Source organism: Panthera onca, chromosome D4 (genome assembly GCF_046562875.1).
Source record: "Panthera onca isolate mPanOnc1 chromosome D4, mPanOnc1 haplotype 2, whole genome shotgun sequence".
Classification (NCBI taxonomy): Eukaryota; Metazoa; Chordata; class Mammalia; order Carnivora; family Felidae; genus Panthera; species Panthera onca.
In genome coordinates, this window is record NC_138351.1 from 13,620,883 (window position 1) to 13,642,691 (window position 21,809).

General features: G+C 39.1%; 1 protein-coding gene across 2 annotated transcripts in view; it reads left to right on the top strand.

Moving 5' to 3' along the window:
- Window positions 1–21,809, top strand: part of SMC5 (structural maintenance of chromosomes 5) — a 96,078-nt gene that overhangs the window by 69,666 nt on the left and 4,603 nt on the right. Inside the window, exons 16-22 of one of the 2 annotated variants that reach the window (XM_060610088.3) lie at window positions 4,500–4,623; window positions 4,987–5,109; window positions 17,477–17,602; window positions 20,314–20,358; window positions 20,774–20,869; window positions 21,310–21,414; window positions 21,617–21,736. In XM_060610088.3, coding sequence (XP_060466071.1) covers window positions 4,500–4,623; window positions 4,987–5,109; window positions 17,477–17,602; window positions 20,314–20,358; window positions 20,774–20,869; window positions 21,310–21,414; window positions 21,617–21,736 — 739 coding nt within the window. The remainder of the gene's footprint in view (window positions 1–4,499; window positions 4,624–4,986; window positions 5,110–17,476; window positions 17,603–20,313; window positions 20,359–20,773; window positions 20,870–21,309; window positions 21,415–21,616; window positions 21,737–21,809) is intronic. The other variant, XM_060610089.3, reaches the window with a different exon arrangement.

Sequence of the window (21,809 nt, forward strand, 5' to 3'; positions counted from 1 at the left end):
AAGCAAGCCTAGCTAGAGCAATTAGGCAAGAGAGAAAAAGCAAAAGAAGTAAAACTGTCACTATTTGTGAGTGACAGGATTTTACATAGAAAACCCTAAACCTTTCTCTACCAAAACAAACTGGTAGAACTAATCAACAACTTCGATAAAGTTGCAGGGTACAAAATCACCATACAAAAATCTGTTCTATTTTTATATACTAACAAGGTACTCTGAAAGGTGAATTAAGAAAACAGTCCCAGGGCACCTGGGTGGCTCAGTCGGTTAAGCATCTTCACTTCAGCTCAGGTCATGATCTCATGGTTGGTGGGTTTGAGCCCTGCATACTGACAGCTATGAGCCTGGAGCCTGCTTCAGATTCTGTGTCTCCCTCTCTGCCCCTTCCCCGCTCACAGTGTGTCTCTCTTTCAAATATAGGTAACAAAAAACATTAAAAATTAAAAAAAAAAAAAAAAAAACAGCCCCATTTACAAAAGGAAATGAAAACGCAAATGCAAAGGAGTAACTTTGATCAATGAGGTAGAAGACCTGTATAGTGAACACTGTAACACATTGAGGAAATAAACTGAATAGGACATAAATAATTAGTAATTATTATTAGTATTATTAGTAATTCTGTGCTCATGGATCAGAAGATTGTTTAAATGTCCATATTTCCCATAGCCATCTGTAGATTCAGTGCAAGTCCCATTCATTTCCAAATTCCAGTGGCATTTTTCAGAATTAGAACAACTCCTAAAAATTTTGGGGACCATAAAAGATACCAAATAACTAAAGCAATCTTAAGAAAAAATAAACCTGAAGGCATGACATTCCCTGATTTCAAATTATATCACAAAGCTATATTAAAACAGTTAGGGTATTGACATAAATACACATAGATCATTACAACAGAACAGAGAGCCCAGAAATAAACCCATGTATCTATGGTCAATTAATTTGTGACAAAAGAGGTAAGAATATACAATGAGGAAAGGGTAGTCTCTTCAATACATGGTGCTGGGAAAACTGGACCACTCTCTTACACCATGCAGAAAAATCAACTTAAAATGAGTTAGAGACTTGGATGTAAGACCAGAAATCATAAAGCTCCTGGAAAATGACAGGCAGTAAGTTCCTTGACATGGATGGATGTTGGCAGTAATTATTTTGGAATCAACTTCAAAGGCCTCGGCAACAAAGCGAAAATAAACAAATGGGACTGTATCAAACTAAAAAGCTTCTGCACGGTAAAGGAAACCATCGACACACCAAGAAAGCAACCTATGGAATGGGAGAAGATACTTGCAAATCATATATTGGATAAGGGTTTAATATCTAAAATCTGTAAAGAACTCATTCAAGTCAATAGCAAAAAAAACCAATCTATAACAGATGGGCAGAGGATCTGAATAGACATTTTTTCAAAGACCTACAGATGACCAAGAGGCACATGAGTTAAAAATAGAACTACCATACGATCCCGTAATTCCACTTCGGGCTGTTTATTCAAGGAAATGAAAGCACGGATTTGAAAAGATACCTTTTGTGTTCATTGCAGCATTATTTACAAAAGCCAAGACATGGAAGCGACGTAAGTGTCCACTGATGGATGAATGGGTAAAGAAGATGTGAGAGACGTGCACACGCTGCAATATTACTAAGCCATTAAAAGAATGAAATCTTGGGGCACCTGGGTAGCTCAGTCGTTTCAGCGTCTGACTTCAGCTCAGGCCATGATCTCACGGTCCATGAGTTTAAGCCCCACGTCAGGCTCTGTGCTGACAGCTCAGAGCCTGGAACCTGCTTCGGATTCTTTGTCTCTCTCTTTCTCTGCTCCTCTCCCACTCTTTCTCTGTCTCTCAAAAATAGTTAAATAAATGTTAAGAAAAAAAAGAAGGGGGCGTTTAAAAAAAATAAGAGAATGAAATCTTTTGTGACAACAGAAGTGGAACTTGAGGGTATTATGCTAAGTGAAATAAGTCAGAAAGACAAATACCATTTGATTGCCCTGTAGTTGAAAAAACAAATGAACAAACAAAACAATGCATAGATAACAGAAAGGGGATTGGTTGCCAGAGGGGAGGAGTGTTGGGGGGCTGATTACTTGGGTAAAGGTCATCAAGAGGTACACACCTGCAGTTATAAAAACTCATGGGAATGTAATGTATGGCATGCATGTGACTACGGGTAATAATACTGTATTGCATATTTAAAAATGGCTGAGAGAGTAGATCTTAAAAGTGTTCATTACTAGAAAGAAAACTTACAACTATGGTGACAAACGTTGACAAGATTTTTGTGGTGATCATTTTGCAATGTATACAAATATCAAATCATTGCATTGTACACCGGAAACTAATACAACGTTAGGTCAATTACACTTTAAAAAAGTAACATACTCAAAATACACGATTTAATAAAATTAATTTTTACTGTCATCAAGAATATGAATTTGGCATTTTAAAATATCTATTAACTATAAGTACACTGTGGGGCTACTACCCAGATTCATTCTAGAGTGCTTGCATTTTTATTCACCACTGCTGTTGTACCATCAGTACAAATATCACTACAGTGAAAAGGGCAACTGAGATCATCTTACAACAGTGAAAATGGTTCATGATTCGCCTGAAATGGTTTCAGGGATCCCCAGAGGTCTCTGAACCACGCTTTGAGAACCACTGACCTAGACTTCTATCCAATGAATTTGGATTGGTGGGAGAGGAGAGAGGAAGGTACAGGCAGGGAGATTATCAATCCAAGCTATTAGGCTATGCGCTTTCTCACCGATTCTGAAAGTAATAATAGGCAAGGAGGAGAATATGCTGATTTTCACAGAAGAGAATGGGCAACTGGGTGTGTATTCCTTCAATTGTAATCTCCCTTATTACAAGTAGAATTACGTTTGCTTGGCCTTAATGGACACAGATTCCACAGAATCCTATAAAAAGATGTGAATAGTCTTCACAAGTCTTTTCCTAAAAGATAACTGCCAGCTTACTGTGAATGTCCCTGCAACTGTTCTCAGAACTGACTATATATTTTGTTTTGTATTTGGATATTTTATAGAAAGTACAATATAGAAGGGGGTATAAAAGCTATTGGGGGGTTCTTTCTAGGGGAAAGGAACATGGCTTCCAGTTTAAAGGTGTTTCCCATGTCCTGCCTCAGACCTTTTTGTGATTATTCTTTTATGACTTTTTCTGTAAAGATTTAGATACGACTGACATAGTCAATCTTTGATAGTAAGTGACCATTCGTTGTCTTTAGTTATCTGTTTACCTTGACCTAATATAGTATGTGTTTTTAAATACATTTGTAAATTGAATCATATATGAAATGCATTAAAAGAATTTTTTTTTTAAGTAAGCAATTGTCCATTAACTATTACTGGACAAATAATGTACCTTGGTTGCTTAAAGCAAGATATTTAGTCTGGCTGCCCAGGTTTTTCATCTCTACGCCTCTTTTCAGCCTTCACCTTTGGCATCATTTCTATCTTTAATCATCTATAAGACACTTAACCTTTTCTGTTTGACCGTTCTGTCGGACCCATGGTCTAAAACTAAACTTTCTCTGTATAATGTTGTTTTTTGTAGTGAAATGGCCTTTCATACCCATCACCCCACCACCTATAGTTACAACACTCCTTTCCTTTAGATTGACTTTCAAATTTTCCCAGTCTCCTTTCACTTGACCTATTTCACCTCAGCTCCCTAGCCTCCTCCACACTCTCTTCCATGTTCTGTTGAGGCCCCTCTCTGCCACACCTGCTGAACTTGTTCATCCTTGTTTATTATTGCTTCCAAAGTGTGTTCTTGCCTTTACCTTACTTTTGCCCTGGAGGCAACGCAGCGGAGTAGAAAGTACTTGGACTTTGGTGTCAGACACCTCTTACCACGTACTATACATGATCTTATGTAACTTCATTAATTTCTGATCCTTAGTTTCATCTCAGATAACAAAGTATTAATTTTTAGGATTGTTGTATTACCCTTTTACTATATATTTTTAATCTGTTAATCAAATCTCCCAGTTAAGCTCCTTAAGGTGAGGGATTGTGTGTAAACAACATTAATAACAGTAGTAAATAATATTTATCAATCAGTTCAGGGCCAGGCAGTATACTAAGTGTGTTGCATATTTTACCTTTTTTAAATCTTCACCATTGCCCTATAGGAGAAGTATTATTTTTTGCAATTTATAGATAAGGAAACTAAAGTTCAGAAGAGTAACTTGTCTAGTTACACTGCTCATTATTGGCAAAAGGAGATTCAAATCCATCTTTTTGACTCTAGATCCTACACCATTATGGCATCATTACTTAAACTGTGCTGGGCACATAATATCTCAACAAATACATTTTGATCCTGCATGGTCACATGATTGTTTAGTCCAGAAGCTAGTAGTTTATGTCTGAGTAGCTTTGCTAAAAATAAAAAGCCCATGAAACGGCAGGAGACCTGGGCGCAGTCCTTGTGTTAACTCCGATTTCTACGATTATGTGTTTCATATAGTTTAAAGCTGATGGAACAGGATACTTGCAACCTTGAGGAGGAAGAGCGAAAAGCAAGTACCAAAATCAAGGAAATCAATGTTCAAAAAGCAAAACTTGTTACTGAATTAACAAACTTTGTAAAGGTAAGGCATTTTCTTAATTTTGGTCACTTTATTATGGCAGGTAGATAAGTACATAGATTAAAAAAACTCTTGCTAAGATTTTACCATCGACAGTTTTAACTTTGCTTGATATTTCTCGTTATAGGTCAATAATTTGGTTAAAAGCACTCATTAAGCTAAATTATTTTATTCCAGATGATTCAATTAAATACAGAGAAAGACATTTTAAAAGTCTCTTGTAAGAAATAGTTGTAAAAAGAACTCTTTGAGGTATCAGATTAGAAAAATGTTATTTTTCTCCTGGTTTGTAATTTTTTAAAAAACTTCATTTTTTTTTTCCTTAGTTGTAAAACAAATTAAACTTTCAGGGGTTTTTGTTCCTAGATTTGTACCTCATTACATATACAAAAAGTTGATTTAATTCTTCAAAATACTACAGTGATCTCCGAGAAGAACAAATTAGAATCAGATTACATGGCTGCTTCATCACAGCTCCGTCTCACAGAGGTACAATTTTTGCTTTTAGTTTTTGATTATGGGGTGCCAGCCTCAGACCAGTTTGAAAACCTGTATCATCATTTGAAATATGCATTTTGTTATATGCTCTCTAATTTACAAATTTAATGCATTCTGCTGATGAGGAAGCCCTGTGTGAAACACTGTACAATGCATCTTGCGTTATTGATTGGAGGAGGTGTGGTAATGTGAGAAATGAGAGCATCTTAGTCACTTGACAGGCAAAGTCTCCTATCTGTTCCCTTAACCCATAAAAACTTCAGTCATTCTGTCACCACGTAGCCACTAGTAGCTTTTATTACGGTTTGTACGTCTCATAAAGTCAACTGCAGATGAGTTATAATCAACACTGAGAGTGGCCTTAGTGTACAGTTTTGGTGATTTAATCTTCTGTTAATATTCTGTGAAATGATAAATATTAAAATAGCTTGCAGAGGGTGAAATGTGATGCACTAAGGTCATGAAAATCCCCAGGAAGAACTGGCAACAAAATGATGGTGACAGTGGCATCGTCTTTTGAGTCTTCCGAATCCTGTTCCAGAAAATAGAAGCGCAGCTAGGATAGCAGCCACAAGCCCATGGACAGCGTATAGAGCAAAACTAAGTTTCAGAGTGTCCCTGTTGCTGGTCCACAGTACACTCTCCCACCACCCACCCAGAGTTAGCGTCCAACTGGACAAGGTAAGGGCATGGTCTCCAGCAAGACTCAACTTCAGTTTCTAGCCCCTTTCCCCGGAAGCCTCAAGAATAAGTCCAGGGGTGCCTGGGTGGCTTCGCTGGTTGGGCTTCTGACTTTAGCTCAGGGCATGATCTCACACTTCGTGGGTTTGAGCCCCATATCAGGCTCTCTGCTGTCAGCATGGAGCCCACTTTGGGTCTTCTGTCCCCCTCTCTGTGCCCCTCCCCCACTTGCACTCTCTCTGTCAAAATAAATAAATAACCTTTAAAAAAAAAAAGGTAAGACAGTCGTAGGACTCAGAACCCCAACCCTCTAACCACAGGATTTGTCCTTCTGGCATTGTCTATCCCCATCTTGAGTCATCTCCTAAGCCTGAGTGTAGGTGTGATTGAAGGAGAAGTGTAGCTCCTCGTGAATAACAAAGACATTCCTATCACTCAGAAAATTCCTAGGGCTTTACAGTCTCCTTCCCAAGAACCAGGGAGTAAGGCCTGATTCTTTCTTACACAACACCTGCGAACTCCAGAATATCAGCAGGTAACATTAAGTCAGCAGCAGGCTAGCGTGGTATCAGGAAGTACATGCTAAGCAGAGGGAAAGCTCAGAGAAGCCAAAAATGAGGTCACCAGCAGGTTCTCCTTTCTAAAGGAAAGAGGCCCCACTAGGTGTGGAAAGCTCTGCAGATCAGTTTGAAAACCGCTGAAGGCGACTGTTGACTCTAGGAAGGTCGATGGTGCTGTGGAGGTCCAGGCTTGGCGAACTCTCAAATTAGCCTAGACTGCTGTGCAGAAGCACGCTGCTTACTGAGAAGTAGACCTATACTTCTACTCAGTACTCAGTACTTGTACTGAGAAGTGATAGACTAGGGAGACCGCAGAATTGGTATTTATATGGTTATAAGGCAGACAGGGTAGCTAACACACAACACTAAAATGGGGGAAGGGAGACAATAGAAGTAAAATAGAATATACTTCCTGATTGTCCTATAGGAATTGTAAGGAAATAAAAGGATATTACTTCAAAGTGGGTACTTTGAGAGACGGAAGTAAGGGAGAATTTCAGTATTACTTACAGTGGGAACCAACAGACAGTATTCTAAAAAAGATATAAAGGACATAAGGGTATTATATAAGGTATTTGTGTAAACTTTCCTAAATACCAAAAGATAGAAAAGGGGAAGGAGATAATAAAACAGATCACGTCACTAAAGATATATATATACATATATGACATGAAAATAAATATGACATAAAAAAGAAAGGGATTCAGAAAGGTTTAAAAAGGAAGATGAAGAGCCCAAGGGTTTTTTTTTTTTTTAAATCACAGAGGCTCAAAAATATCTAAATTTATGAAATCATAATGATACTTAAATAATATTGGTCACCTTTGGAGGATACTGGAGAACTAGCTCATTATTTTGAAAAATGGCAAAGAAAGAATCAAGCATTTATCCAGAACTTCCTAGGTGATTTTTTTTTTTTTTTTTGAGAGAGAGGGAGAGAGAATCCCAAGCAGACTCCACGCACAGCTTGGAGCCCGACTCTGAGCTCAGTCCCATGACTGTAACATCATGACCTAAGCCAAAATCAAGAATTGGACACTCAACCTACCGAGCCACCCAGGTGCCCCTGTGTGAACTACTATCTTGGTTAAACAAGTCGAAGTGCCTCTTTACAGAAGCATTTCAGATAATAAATGCAGAAGGAATGAGAGTATTAGAATATCCCCCTTGCAGCTGCTTATGAATCCGTGGCTCACATTAGCTGCTGACATCACAGAAAAATACCCAGATATTTATGTATGTGCTGACGAAAAGACATAATATGAAATTATTTTATGAAAAAATTCCACTCTGATTAGGCCTCTGGAACAGGGTGTGTTCACATCATCACGGTCAACATTTTATACTGGAAAATTCTTACTGTGGGAGCTGTGCTGTGCATTGTAGGATGTTGAAATTTAAACCCAGTATCCCTGGCCTTTACTTTCTAGATGCCAGTAGTGTACCCCTCCCCACTCCATTGTGACAACCAAATGTGTCTCCAGACATTGCCCAGATGTACCCTGGGGGACAAAATGGCTCCCATTTCAGAACCACCACCCTAAAACTACCAGTTTAGTCTTCAGAATAATCCATTTAATACTCACATCTCAATTTAGATGATAAATTGTCATCAGAAATATTTGATCGTATTTTGATTTTATAAAAGTTACAGTTGAAGGGCACTTGGGTTACTCAGTCGGTTGAGCATCTGACTCTTGATTTCGGCTCAGGTCATGATCCCAGGGTAGTGGGGTCCAGCCCTGCTTTGGGCTCCGTGTGGAGTGTGGAGCCCCTGCTGGATTCTCTCTTTGTCTGTCTCGCTCTCTCCTTCTGCCTCTCCCCTCCCCTCAAAAGAAATTTATAGTTAAAAAAGTAAATGTATATACTCAAGTTGTTCTAACTAAACATTTTCTAGTAGCTGGAGTATTTGTTTTTAAGTTAAACTAAAAATTTAGTTTCTCAGTCACACTAGTCACATTTTAAATGCTTAATGGCTGCATTGGATTGTTCCTTCTTTACTGGATAGTGCAGTATCTAAGAAAAAAAGGAAAAAGGAGATAGAGAACCTAGAAGTTAAAAAGTATTTTAAAACATTAACCAAATACAATGTGTGGACATAATTTAGATCTCGATTTGAACAAAGCAATTGCAATATTTTTTTTTTCTAAGAAAGGCATGTGAAGGAAATAGAATGTTGGAATTCCTTCAAAATCTTCCAGAAAGGGGGCTGTTTAGGAAGGGAGCATGGATGACACAGTCTTGGTCACGGGTTGATGATTGTTGAAGCTGGACGATAGGTACATGAAGGTTCATTATACTGTTCTCTGTGCTTTCGTACATTGTTGAAATTTTCCACAATAAAAACCAAAAAGCCTCCATTCTTGGCCATGATGAAATAGCAGGGGCCAAATGTACCCAGTCACTTTAAACCACTAAAAGATAGGACCAAATATATGAAACAGTGATGTGCAGACACTGGATAACAGGCAGCACAGGACAGTGATTTTGGGGAGAAGGAACAGTGCGAGGTGAGCCCTGTGGCTCCCTCAGCTTACTTCAGGGAGAGCTTCCGGGCCACAATGTAGGCAAAAGGAACCCGGCGGGAGATCCAGCATAGCACTGCAGTTCTTAGATGTGGTAAGCAGGTGTCAGGAGAATATGGTGAACAACTTTCTGGCAGTAAATTTGACAATTCAGAAGAAATGGGCAAACTTTAGAAGCCATGAACTATCAAAAGTTCCTGAAGAGCAATTAGAATAGCCCTCTTTTTACTAAAGAAATTAAATTTGTACTTAAAAACCTTACCACAAAGAAAGCTCCAGGCCCAAGCACGTAACCGAAGAATTAATAGCAACTCTACCTGAAGAGGAGGGGAATACTTCTCAACACATTGTATGAGGCTGGCATTCCCCAGTATCAAAACCACACAATGGAAACTACAGACCAGTATCACTCATGAACCTTAGATGCAAAAATTCTTTTAAAAAGGTGAGCAGATTTAGAAAGTTAGCAAATGAAATCCAACAGCATGTAAAAGAGTATTACATCCTAACCAAATGAGTTTATTCCCAGAAGTATACAAAGTTGATCTCACATTTGGAAAGTCATCAGTGTAGTTCATTATGTGGGCAATACACAAAAACCAGATGATCATCTCAGTGTATACAGAGTAAATATTTGCCAACATCTAGCATCCTTCTTATGATAGAAACTTTCTGCATCTAAGAATAGAAGGACATTTTATCCAGCTTATGAAGGGCATTCACCCCAAACCGTTAGCTGATACCATACCCTTGGCGAAGGAATGGAAGGAAGCTTTCTCCTACTGATTGCAAACAAGGAAATGCTCACTACTCACCTCTGTCCCACACTGTTCTAGCCAATGCAATAAGGAAAAAACAAAAACCTATTTCAGACAGACATCATTTCTGTGGAAAATGTTAAAGAATTTACAAAAATGCTGTAAGTTCTGTTAGTGCATTTAGCAAGGTTGCAGAATACAAGTTCAATACAGAAGTTCAAAATCAGTTGTGGCTCCGTCTACTAGCAATGAACAGTTGGAAATCGAAGTTTAAAAACAACACTGTGTTTAATAGCTTCAAAAATATGAAATGCTTAGGGATACATTTATAAGACCTGTCTGTATACTGAAAAGTACAAAATTTTGCTGAAGTTAAAATAAGGTGTAAGTATGTGGAGAGAATCATTGTGTTCATGGATAATAGAATCAGGATTTGTTAAAATGTCAGTTCTCTCCCAAATCTATAGATTTAATGAAATTCCCAGCAGGGTTTTTTTAGAAATTGACAAGCTTATTAGAAGAACTTTGAAAAAGAACAAGTTCCATGACTCACCCTTCCTAATTTTAAGACTTCTTATAAAGAAAGCTGCAGTAATGAAGACATCATTGTATTGGGGTAAAAATAGACCCATATGGCTCAGTGGAACAGAATAGGGAATCCAGAAATAGATTCACACATATATAGTCAGTTGTTTTTTGGCAAGGCAATATCAAGGCAATTCAATGGAGAAAGAATAGTCTAACAAATAGAGCTAGAACAATAGAATAGTCATATACAAAAAATGAGCTACAACCCTTACCTCATACCACATGTAAATGGGTCATAGACTTAAGTAAGAACTAAAGCTAAAAGCTTTTTGGAGACAAGAAAAGAAATCTTAGTGATCTTAGTTTTAGCAAAATAGAATGGAACACAAGAAGCATGAACTACGTTAAGGAAAAGGAATCAGAAGTTTTACTTCAAAATTAACTTGCTTTTCAGTAGATGCTATTAAAGGGCAGGCTACAAATGGGGAGAATATATTTGCAACACATACAACTAATGAAGTGTATCAAGATGAAGGGCTGTCACAGGGGCCATATCTAGCCTAACATCTGCTTATACACAATCCTTACAAGCTAATAGTTTTTCCATTTTTTTTTAAAAGATTATATATAAGCCCTCAACACCTAAAATACTTACCTGCTGGCCCTGTGTAGAAAAAGATTGCTGACCGCTGAACTTTTATACAACTATCAATACTAAGAAGACTAACAACCTACTCAGAAAATGGGCAAACGGTTTTAGCATGATCTCCACTAAAGAAAATAGACAGCAGATAAGCACAGGGAAAGATGCTCAGCTTTGTCAGTCACTAGAGAGTGTGAATTAAAGTCATAATGAGCTACTACCACAGATGCACTAGAATGACAGACTTTAAGACGGACCATACCAAAGTGCTGGTGAGGAAGTAAAGCACCTGGAACTCACATACGTACTGGTAGAGACTTAAAGAGTGTAACCACTTTGGAAGATCATTGGAGAGACTCATAAGTGCTAAACGTCTGTATGCCATATGATGCAGCCATTCCTTTCCTAGTATTTACCCAAAAGAAATGAAAGCTTGCATCCATGAAAGATGGGTACAGGAACGTGTGGCAGTATGGTAACAGCTAAAAGCTGAAAACAAATGTCCAGCAGCGGTAAGTGGTTGCAAATTATGGTATATCCACATAAGGGGATATTACTCAGCCATTAAAAGGGATGAATTACTGAGACCCAGCATGATGGTTCTCAGTTAATGCTGAGTGTAAGAAGCCAGACCAAAAAAACTGACTCCATCTGTACGAATTCTACGGAACGTAGAATGCGCAGTAACAAATCAGTCAGCAGTTGCCTGGGCAGGGTCAGAGGGGATGGATTACAAAGCGGGACAAGGTGTTGAGTGTGATAGATATATTTGTCATCTTGGGGGTAACAGGTTCACGCTTGTGTATGTTCATCAGAACTCATCAGGTTGTACACTTGACGTGTAGTTTGTTCACCAGTTACACTTCAACTCTGAAAACACATTTAAATAAAGTCTATTTTTCGAATATTTTCAAGTCTGAAATTGTAAAGCTACACCAGAGTAGGAGGAGTAACATAACTTCCATGTGCCCCTTATCCCTGACAAATGTAACACTGCCATATTTGTTGCGGCTTTTGAAAGCTTGTCATGTATTTGAAGTCCCCTTGTGCCCTTTGTCATCCACGCTCCTACCTTCCCAGGGTCTGCTATGCTCTGGCGGGGTCTGTAGATGATTCACTTTACGCCTCTCTCTTGAAGAACACTCGTGTTGTGCAGTAGTGAAGTGTTGTAGTGTCGTTCAGCAGCAACAGCCTGAGATGATAGGTTTTAAGAAATACAGGACCGCACAGAGAAGTGGGAACATTAAATCAGAGCAGACTTGCAGCTTCATTATTTGGAAGGCAGCTTCTTCAGACTCCTCTTCCTGAAAAAGCTTATGGCTCAAAGAAATCAGAAGAAACAAGATTTTGCTAGCAGATAAGCATCTTAGAGTAGTAAGCAAGCATAAACACACCTAGCCAGAAGGAGCTAAAGGTCAGGTTTGATATGGTAGGATTGATTAGTTCACTTAGTAGAGCCAAAGCCAGAGGCTTAAAAGATGGGAAAGTCCTTCCCTCCTTTCTTCCCCTCCCAAGCAAAAAAGGGGGAGGAAGGCAGCAGGAGTAGCCATAGTCATTCTGAATATGTGGAAGGGATCCAGGAGAAAAAAAGACAAAAACAAACATAGGACCCAAATGGGGTGGGGGACGGGAGGCCATGGGTGCTGTGGGGGACTGAATCTGGAACTTGCCTCATCTGTATTTATTTCATGGAAAGTGAGGGAAGTCATCTGCCCTCATGTGTTCTGTCGATAAATAATTATAGAGCCTACGCTCTAACTCTACGCTGAGTGAGCCTGTGAACCTGGTTGTTCAGGATGGGAAGTGGTATCATAGGTGGTATCATGAAGAAGTTGACCCATTGTGCCAGTACTGTGTGGACAGAGTCCAGTCACACAATACAGTCTTGGATGCTTGTGCCTCAAGTTTTAATTTCGAATTAAGCATTAATGAGCTGAAGAAAACTATGGGTTTGTGTCCTGTTTACAGAAGCATCAGGAAATCACCATGGCTTGGGGGAAGGGTTCTCCCAGACTTCACCCTACTCTTGACATAGAGCTGCTCTTCCAGCCTTCGTTCTGTGTCAGGGTTTTCTGTGTTCGTAGCAGCAGCAGTGTTAATACTTTGAGCAGAGTGGACTACTCTAGGGAATAGGAAAGCCTCTTGGGAGGAGGTTTTGTTTTCAGTCCTTGAGTCAGTAATTTTTTACAAAGATGGCCCCATTATACCGTCCAGACAGATAACCTCTGGTTTGTTGCTTGTCCCTTTAGATTTCGTTACCTGGAACTAGCCAGTCGTCAGCCTCCTAACCCCTCGCAGACATGCCTGCACGCACACAGGTTTTTCCACGCCGATCTTACTCGATGCTAGCCAACTTGAGTTTGCATTTCCTCAGCAGTATCTTGCACCATTCTGTTTCTCTTTGTAACGAGTTGATCTGAAAATTGCTTTCTCCATCTCCTTTGTAAGGTTGTTTGATTTTTTACGCTGGGTCCTCAGTAGTAGTTGTTTGTTGCTGACTGACCGTGCTCCCTGAGCCCACATCTTGAATCATCCAAATGAGTGAGAGAATATGTGGTACGATGTGTGGCAGTGCACCTTCCCTTTCACTTGTTCTCTTTCTTCTGCTGGCTGTCATTGACCCACAGATGCTCTTACTGTTCTGTCTTGCTTTCCTCCTTCATTTGAAACAAGGAGAACTAGTGGGGTGTTTTTTCTGCTTGTCCCCTTGAACACATGGCAGGTTACACCAAGGACCCGTTAGTACCACTTCCCATTTTAGCCTCCTCATGAAAGCATGTTCACAAAAGAATATTGACACAGAGTTTCAGTAGAGATTGTGTCCATGAGGGAACCCAAGGTGACTTAACCATCATGTAGTTTGAGAAGTCCTCAAACTGTTGGAAGGCAAATAGGGCAGCAGGGTTCCGGACCTGTCAGACATCCCAAGGGAGGCGAATGGTGGTGAGCCTGTTTGGTAATGACGTCTGGAGTATCATCAGGACAAGTTTGTAAGCTGTACGTCTAAATGTGGAGGTGGACACAATGGATATACCTATTACTTGGTTGGGTTTTTAGTTGCTTTTAAACCACGCACTGGTTTCCTAACTCCACTCCATGTCTCTTGTTTGTTTACAGCCATAGGTATTAAAATACCTGTCTGACTTGTGGGAATATTGTGCTCATTCACTTTTTTTACATTTTTTTTAATGTTTATTTTTAAGAGAGAGAGAGAGAGAGAGAGAATAGGGGAGGGGCAGAGAGAGAGGGAGACACAGAATCTGAAGCAGGCTCCAGGCTCTGAGCTGTCAGCACAGAGCCTGACACGGGGCTCGAACCCACAGACCGTGACATCATGACCTGAGCCGAAGTTGGACGCTCAACCGACTGAGCCACCCAGGCGTCCTCATTCACTTGAACATAGATCAAGATGCTTAAATACATGGTCTAGCACAAAGACAGTTTCCTTAAAAAATATAGATTTACATCAGAATTAGTGATAAGAATTAGAAATTGTTAAATGTATTTAGCCTCCTACTAAATTTAGAAATTCTGTTCTTTCATCTAATATTGCCCTCTGTGGCTACCTGCTTACCTCTCCTGCAAAACGATTTCAGACTTTTTTTTTATTTAAGGGAGATCTCTTTTGGGGCGAGGGGGGATCATTTAACAAGTCAGTAGTATTATCGCCATTACTTCATTTGTTTTTACTATTTGATTGAAATAGAACTTGTAGTCTTGTATATTAAGTAGTCAAGATCACTGTCTTTTCTTTCCATATTTCTAAGATATGTATTCTATGTGATATGCACTAAAACTTAGTTAATATTTAAATTTGAATCTGTTAAATTGCTATGAAATGTGATGCTTATATTTACAGTAGAGGAAAATTGAGGTAGAAATGTTTTTATTTACTAATATTCTAGTAGAAATCCATAAGACCTAGAACTCCAATTTTTTTCATACAGGAAATTGTTGATTTTGATCAATTGTTGAATTTGATCAATTGTTGATTTTGTGTGCAACATCCTATTTATAGTTTACAAGAAATTCTGTGAACAATTATGATTTGTTCCACTAGAGGGCCCTCTTAGAGAAGTTTTTCCTTGTAAAATGTCCTTGGACGTGGTTCATGACCATTGAACTTTCTCAAAAAGAATTTCAGAGAAAAGCTAATGCTTATTCTTTCAGAATATATACCCACAGAGTAGTTCTTTCTGAGATGTTGGTGAGCCATAGTTGGTAAATTTGCCTTTTTCTCTCCCTAGGTCTTACACAGATGAAGTTTGTTGCCTATTAACTGTTAAAGGGTAGACTCTAAGCAAAATTATTGATAAAGCCTTTTTCACTAGTCTGACTTGACAACATTATCTTACATAATTGTATGCTCTCTTTCTTGCTGCCCCTTACCCCCCACAAAAAAAGCTCACCATGAATTCTGGTTTGGAGTGGGGGGGAAACAGGTGCTATATGTAGAGGTATGTCAAAAGCATGTATGTCCAGAAAGAACATTATTCTTTGGGAAAGATTTAATTAGGCAACTGTTGAGTGAGGTTTTGTCTTCTGAAGCCCAGAGGCCTCGATGTTCGACTCCTGTATTTCTTTGCTGTACTGTTGCGATCCTTTGTCAAGGCCCAGAGGAATACAAAGGAGTGGAAGACTCGAGGAGTGTTTGGTTTCCATCTGGCCCTTGTTTATACTGCTTCAGTGTGATCTGCCCTGAGAGCAAAGCAAGGGTGATAGGGAGTCTTTAACATTCTCTTTCTTTTCTCTCAGATACAGAGACCATAGTACCATTGATTCGTGTCAGGCTGGCTTTGTATTTTGAGTTCTGTTCAGTATGTACTCCTGAATTTATCTGCTATCCAACTTATATGCACAAAAATCACCTGAGTACCTTGTTAATAATACATATGTCAAGGCCTCTGCCCTAGAGATCTTAATCAGGAGATCTGCCTCCTGGCTGGGCATCAATACTGTTTTAACAGTCTTCACCATCCCCCTCCCTCACCCCTCTAGTTTGTGTGGGCAGACCAAAGTTTGAGGTTTAATGGAAAGAGCAAACTAGACCGGTTTTCTTAGGAACCTGTTTTCTTGCTATAACCTTGAGCAAGTTTCTTAGTATCTCTGAGCCACATGTAAAAAAGATAATGCATTTCTCTAAGACTGTAATGATGATTGGATCAGTTAACACACAGGATAGTGGTTATAACCAACTTGGCCCACAGAAGGCATTCCACTCCGCCCTCCTCGTTACCCAGAAACTTAACATTTGGCTCTTGCCTACCTTACCACTCTGATATTTACAACCTTACCTCCTCTCTCCAGCTATGGTAGTTTTGTCATTCCCAAAATAAGCCTCTAAGGAGGCTTTCCTTCCATCACATTTGTAATCAGCTGTCCTAGGAATGCTTTCTGCTGCTTCCTTTTTAGTCATTTCTTACTTGTCCTTGAAGACCATTCACCTGTCATAGCTTCTGTGACCACTCTGCCCTTCCTGCATTCTCCCCTCCCTCCCCCCACTCACATGCTGGCTTTGCTTTCCCCTGAGAGACATGGTGCCATAATGAAAGGAGCAGGAGTTCTAGAAGCAGGCAAGGATGTGAATCCTGACAGCCTGCAACTAAATGTGTGAGGTTGGCCAAGATGCTTTAATTCTTTTTTTAATGTGCAAAATGGGAAATAATATCATTGTACGGTATTGTGAGGAGGGAATCCTATGTGAAGCGCACAGCACATAAGCTTTCAATAAATAGTAGCTGTTTCTTTTATGATAATAATTTTGTGTAGCTTTCTCCTTATTCACCTCTCTCTGTTCAGTGCATAATAAAATACTGACATTTATATAATGGATTCCCCGTAATTATCTGGTGAAGGAATGAATGGGTCCATGAATAAATGATAAGTACATGAAAGGCACTTGGAAAACTACCAAACACTATTGAAAGGTTCTCTTTACATTTGAGTACTGAGTTTTCAGATAGGAAACCTATGTACTGTGTATTTCAAATTTTATTCAAGCATGATTATATATAGCTAAGTTAAACTGTTTCAGGAGAAAGCGAATTTAAATTTCAGAGGTCTTAAGGACTAGAGAAATGTCACATTATGTGCTGATAAATTTTAAAGTTTAAGTTCAAATTTACTCTCTAACAAAAGCTGTCAGGATTTTTGAGGTATGGTTTTTAGATGATTTATCAATCGAGATTCCCTAATTTATTTGATATCAGGCATACCTCATTTTATTTCTTTACTGTGCTACAATTCTTCAGATATTGCATAATATTTCATTATTATATTTGTTATGGTGACCTGTGGTAAGCAAGAGGCTTTGCTACTAGCTCACATGGTGGTTACCATTTTTTTGGCAATAAAATTATTTTTTAAATAAGGTATGTACATTGTTTTTTTAGATAATGCTGTTGAACACTTACTAGACTACAGTATAGTAAATAACTTTTATATATATGACATGTTTATATGTGTATATATAAAATATATATGTTTGGTTATATAGGAAACCAAAAAATTCACTTGCCTTGCTTTATTGTGATAGTCACTTGATTGAGGTGGTCTGGAACTGAATCCACAGTGCCTCCAAGATACATGTATAATGTGGTCATTTCATAAAGTCATCCTCTAACGGTAACCTACAAATTGTCAAAAATGTTTCCTTATATTTAGCAACATTTCATTGAGCTGGATGAGAGCAGACAGAGATTACTGCAGAAATGCAAGGAGCTGATGAAGAGAGCTAGGCAAGTATGTAACCTGGGCGCAGAGCAGACGGTTCCTCAAGAATACCAGACAGTAAGTATAAAAAGTATATACGGCTACAAGTTATATACTCAGCACGTTATTTTTAAGCTCAAAGTGTGTAGTCATTGTAATGTGCCATAAGAAACATAATGTGCTGAAAGAAATAATGGGATTTTCCCATTTTTAAGCTGAATGTGTATGTCATCAAGCTTAATGGATTTTCTTTACTGTCTTCAAACTTGGGCACCAGTTGTCGGTTGTTGCTGTCCCCTTGCCCAATTACCACTACCAGAACATTCATTCTTGCGACAAAAGGCTTTTTTCCCCCAACCTACCCGTAAGAGGTGGGGGCAGGAGGTGGGTTGTAATTTTTTATGGACACATAGCATTGGTAATTAGTTTATAAGAAACAGTAAATAGAGGATATTTAGAAAAAGGCAAAGTGAACATATTTTTCTGGAAATGAGGGTGCTTATTTATGGTTTGATCTTTAGGGCTAACATCTGTTGGTAAGAAAAGGAGAAAAGAGCCTTTCCTCCTTGTATTTTATGTGCTAACATACTGTTGAGTTCAGTTAATAAATGAGATGCTGCCCATAGTTCACGTTCTACCATGACCTGGGGCCCCGTGACCCTAAGCTTTATCTGCCAAGTAGGGGTCACACCTTGTCCAACATACCTACTTCTTGCAGAGTAACGTCTAAATAAAATAGAAAACTACTTTTAAAATATTTAGATAAAATACTTTATCTTAATTTCAGTAGGTAGTGAAATATGTATTTCCCTATTTCAATAATTAATGTCTAATCTCTATTTTAATAACTAATGAATGTCTACTAAAGATATAAATAGAACTGGAAAAAAACTCATTTAGATTAGAATTTTCAAATCCTCAAAGATTTTACTCTACTGTATCAGACACAGACACCACAGAGAACGGATCTATTAGGGTACATAATGGGGATTTAGTAGCTATGAGACAAATTGTGTGGTTGTTGTTTCTATAAAAATATACTAGAACTTTTCCTAAGTACGTTTAGTTACAAAAGAAGTAAATATTAGTCCAATGTCTGTAGTTTCTTTCAGAGTAGCAGTACAATTCCACCCTTGATAAGTTGTACTGTTTTCGAAAGAAAATTAGAAGATAATTCGTATATTAAAAATGTTACTGATCTATCAGGCCTTGAACAAGACAGATACTTCTCTACTGAAATTTACATCCGAGTGTGGAGGGTGGGGCAGACAAACGAATTAAAAAGCAAATAGATAATGTCGGCTATCGAGAGGTGCTGAGAAGAAAAATAAAACAAGGTAAGAGGATAGAGTGTCAGGGAAGGTTCCTTTGAGAAGATAACTATTTTAGATGATTCCTGAATGCAGAGAAGAAATTAGTCAAGTGAGTGTTTGGGGAGAAGAGTGTTCCAGGCAGAGGAAATTGCTCCTCATGAAGCCCCGAGGCAGAAGTGTATGCGTCATGTGTCAGTATGGAAGGAATCTCAGTCGGTTGAAACTTGGTAATCCAGGCATAAACGAAGGCACAAGTCACACCATGTAGGGTCTTACAGCCCACAGAAGGAGTTTGGGTTGTATTTTGAGATGGCACCCACTGGAAGATTATCAAGAGGGATGTGGCTGACGGGCATGTAGGAAAGCACTCTAACTGCCAGCCAGGTGAAGAATCAAGTAGGGACACAGAACTAGTGCAGTGAGACCGTTTAGAAGATTATTGCTTTGGACCAGGCCAGAAATAATAGCAGCAGGGATCGGGGTGGGAGGCTGGAGAAGAGGGAAGCGTGCCAATCTGAGGATCTGTTACTGACAGTAGCAGGACTTGCTGATGGATTGGAGGTGGAGGGTAGGAGAGAAAACCAACCCCTACATTCTGCCGTTGACTGAGATGACGAAGATTGAAGGAGAAATAGGTTTGTTCACATTGGTAGGGAGGGTGTGTGAAGATTTCTGCGTGACCACCTAAGATTTAGGATGCCCGTTAGGGAGTCAGGTGAAGACACCCAGCACATTTAAGTCAAGCACAGGGTGAAAGCCCAGCGGACAAGTCACGTCGACAGCGGATACTTCCTATCTGAAGGGCTGTAAATGTTGAACTGCTTTCGAAACAGTTAAAAGACATAAGATATTAATGTATTATTTCAAGGTCTTTTTCAGAGTTTTAAGATACATTTTGTACTTCATACCACGCGATCATTGCAGGTTGTGCTAGCAACACAGTGTACCGTTTTCCTCCCAGATAGGAAGGGGTCTGCCCTGACTTGTCTCTACCGCCTGGACTCCAAAGGTCGTACAGGTGACCCTCGAACAACAGGGGTTTGAACTGTGAGGGTCCACTTATGTGTAAATTTTTTTTCCATAAATAACAGTGCTATATTTTTCTCATGTTTTTCTTAACATTTCCTTTTCTCCAGCCTCCTATATTGTAAGAGTACAGTATATAAAACATGTATTATCCAAAATATGTGTTGATCCACTGTTGATGTTATCAGTAAGGATTCCAGTCAGCAGTAGGCTGTGGGTAGTTACGTTTAGGAGAGTCAAAAGTTATACCTATATTTTTGACTCACAGTGGGGGTCGGCCTCCCCAACCTTGTGTTGGTCGAGGGTCAGCTGTACTACGGTGAGATTCTGCCGTCAGAGTAACCGGATTCTTAAGATGCTTTTGTCGTTCTTCATAAGTACAGTATAAAGTTCTAACTTCTTGCTCTCTTTCAATGCCCCACATATTCTGGACCCATTCTACCAATTCAGCAAGTACCCACCATTCCAAATGGACACAACTCCTCACCCCCCATGGTATGCAGCACTCATTCTTTTTTCCAAGCTTCCTGTCTCCCCTCTGCCTTGCTTTTCCCTAGCTACTTGCTCTAAGGCCCAGAGATGAAGTCGAGGCCTCTTACCTTCTCTTAACTCTCTTGTAGCTCCTCTAGCATGAACTGATACTTCCCTTAGTCTGTATGATATGTACTGCTTACTGTAATACTCAACATTGATACTCTGCCTTAAGGTGTTACCCAGTGTTACTCAGTCAATATGTTTCGCATTTTTTAAAGAGTAAGCTATTTGAAGGCCCAAAACCCTGTTTAGTTCCTTTGATTTCTTGTATGCTAGCATGCTGTTGAACACATAGTAGATACTCAGCAGAATATTTATTCAAATTGAACTGCCTTTGCTGTACTGTCTAATAATAGACCATTCTTTTCTTCTTTAGGCTTTCCAGGATCTTCCAAACACGTTGGATGAAATTGATGCTTTATTAACTGAAGAAAGATCAAGAGCTTCTTGCTTCACAGGACTGAATCCCACAGTATGCTTCTTCCCCTTTGGCCTCCCTCAGGCACCGCCACTCTCCCCACACACCCCACATGCACGCGCGTGCACACACTTCGCTCCAGTGCCGGCCTCCCACTCTGTACTAGAGCTCTTGGTAATAATAAGCTAGACAGCAGGAACAATGTGCTTTAAATGCCAGATTCTGAATCTATTAGAATTTTAAATAGACTCTTCCTAAGGAACACACTGTTCTGTGCCTTTCCTTTATAAAAAGAATAGTGGGGCTAACCTGGAATACTGCAGCGTCTATTTTTTTTTGAGGATGAAAAACACTTTCAGTACAAGAACATAAATGAGTTGCATACAAACAGTGTGACACAATGGGCATTTTCACTTCACGTTTTAATTGATGCACAATTCCCTGTAATTTTATCCTTTGGTAGATTTGTCTTCAATAGTCTTTTTCCCTGGCAGGTCGTTGAGGAATACACAAAAAGAGAAGAAGAAATAGAGCAATTAACTGAGGAACTAAAGATAAAGAAAGTTGAACTGGATAAATACAGGGAAAACATTTCACAGGTAGTTATTTAACCTTTATCTTTTCTTCTGTTGCGTGCTCACCATTCATCCCACGGGAACATAGAACGGCGCAAAGTGAAATTACATGGAACAAATAGTTACACATGTCCTCGTGACTAGATTGATACTCCATTTCTTAGGGACAGTTTTCTATCAATATAGTAATACTTCTTTTGTGTTTTTATATTGAATTTATTTGCAGGTAAAAGAAAGGTGGCTTAATCCTTTAAAAGAGCTCGTAGAAAAAATTAATGAAAAATTCAGCAATTTTTTTAGTTCCATGCAGTGTGCTGGTGAAGTCGATCTGCATACAGAAAATGAGGTAAAACTGCATTTCACGTGTTTCCTGGCGAGTAGTTTTAATTATGTGCTGAGAGTACGTGTGAATTGTTAAT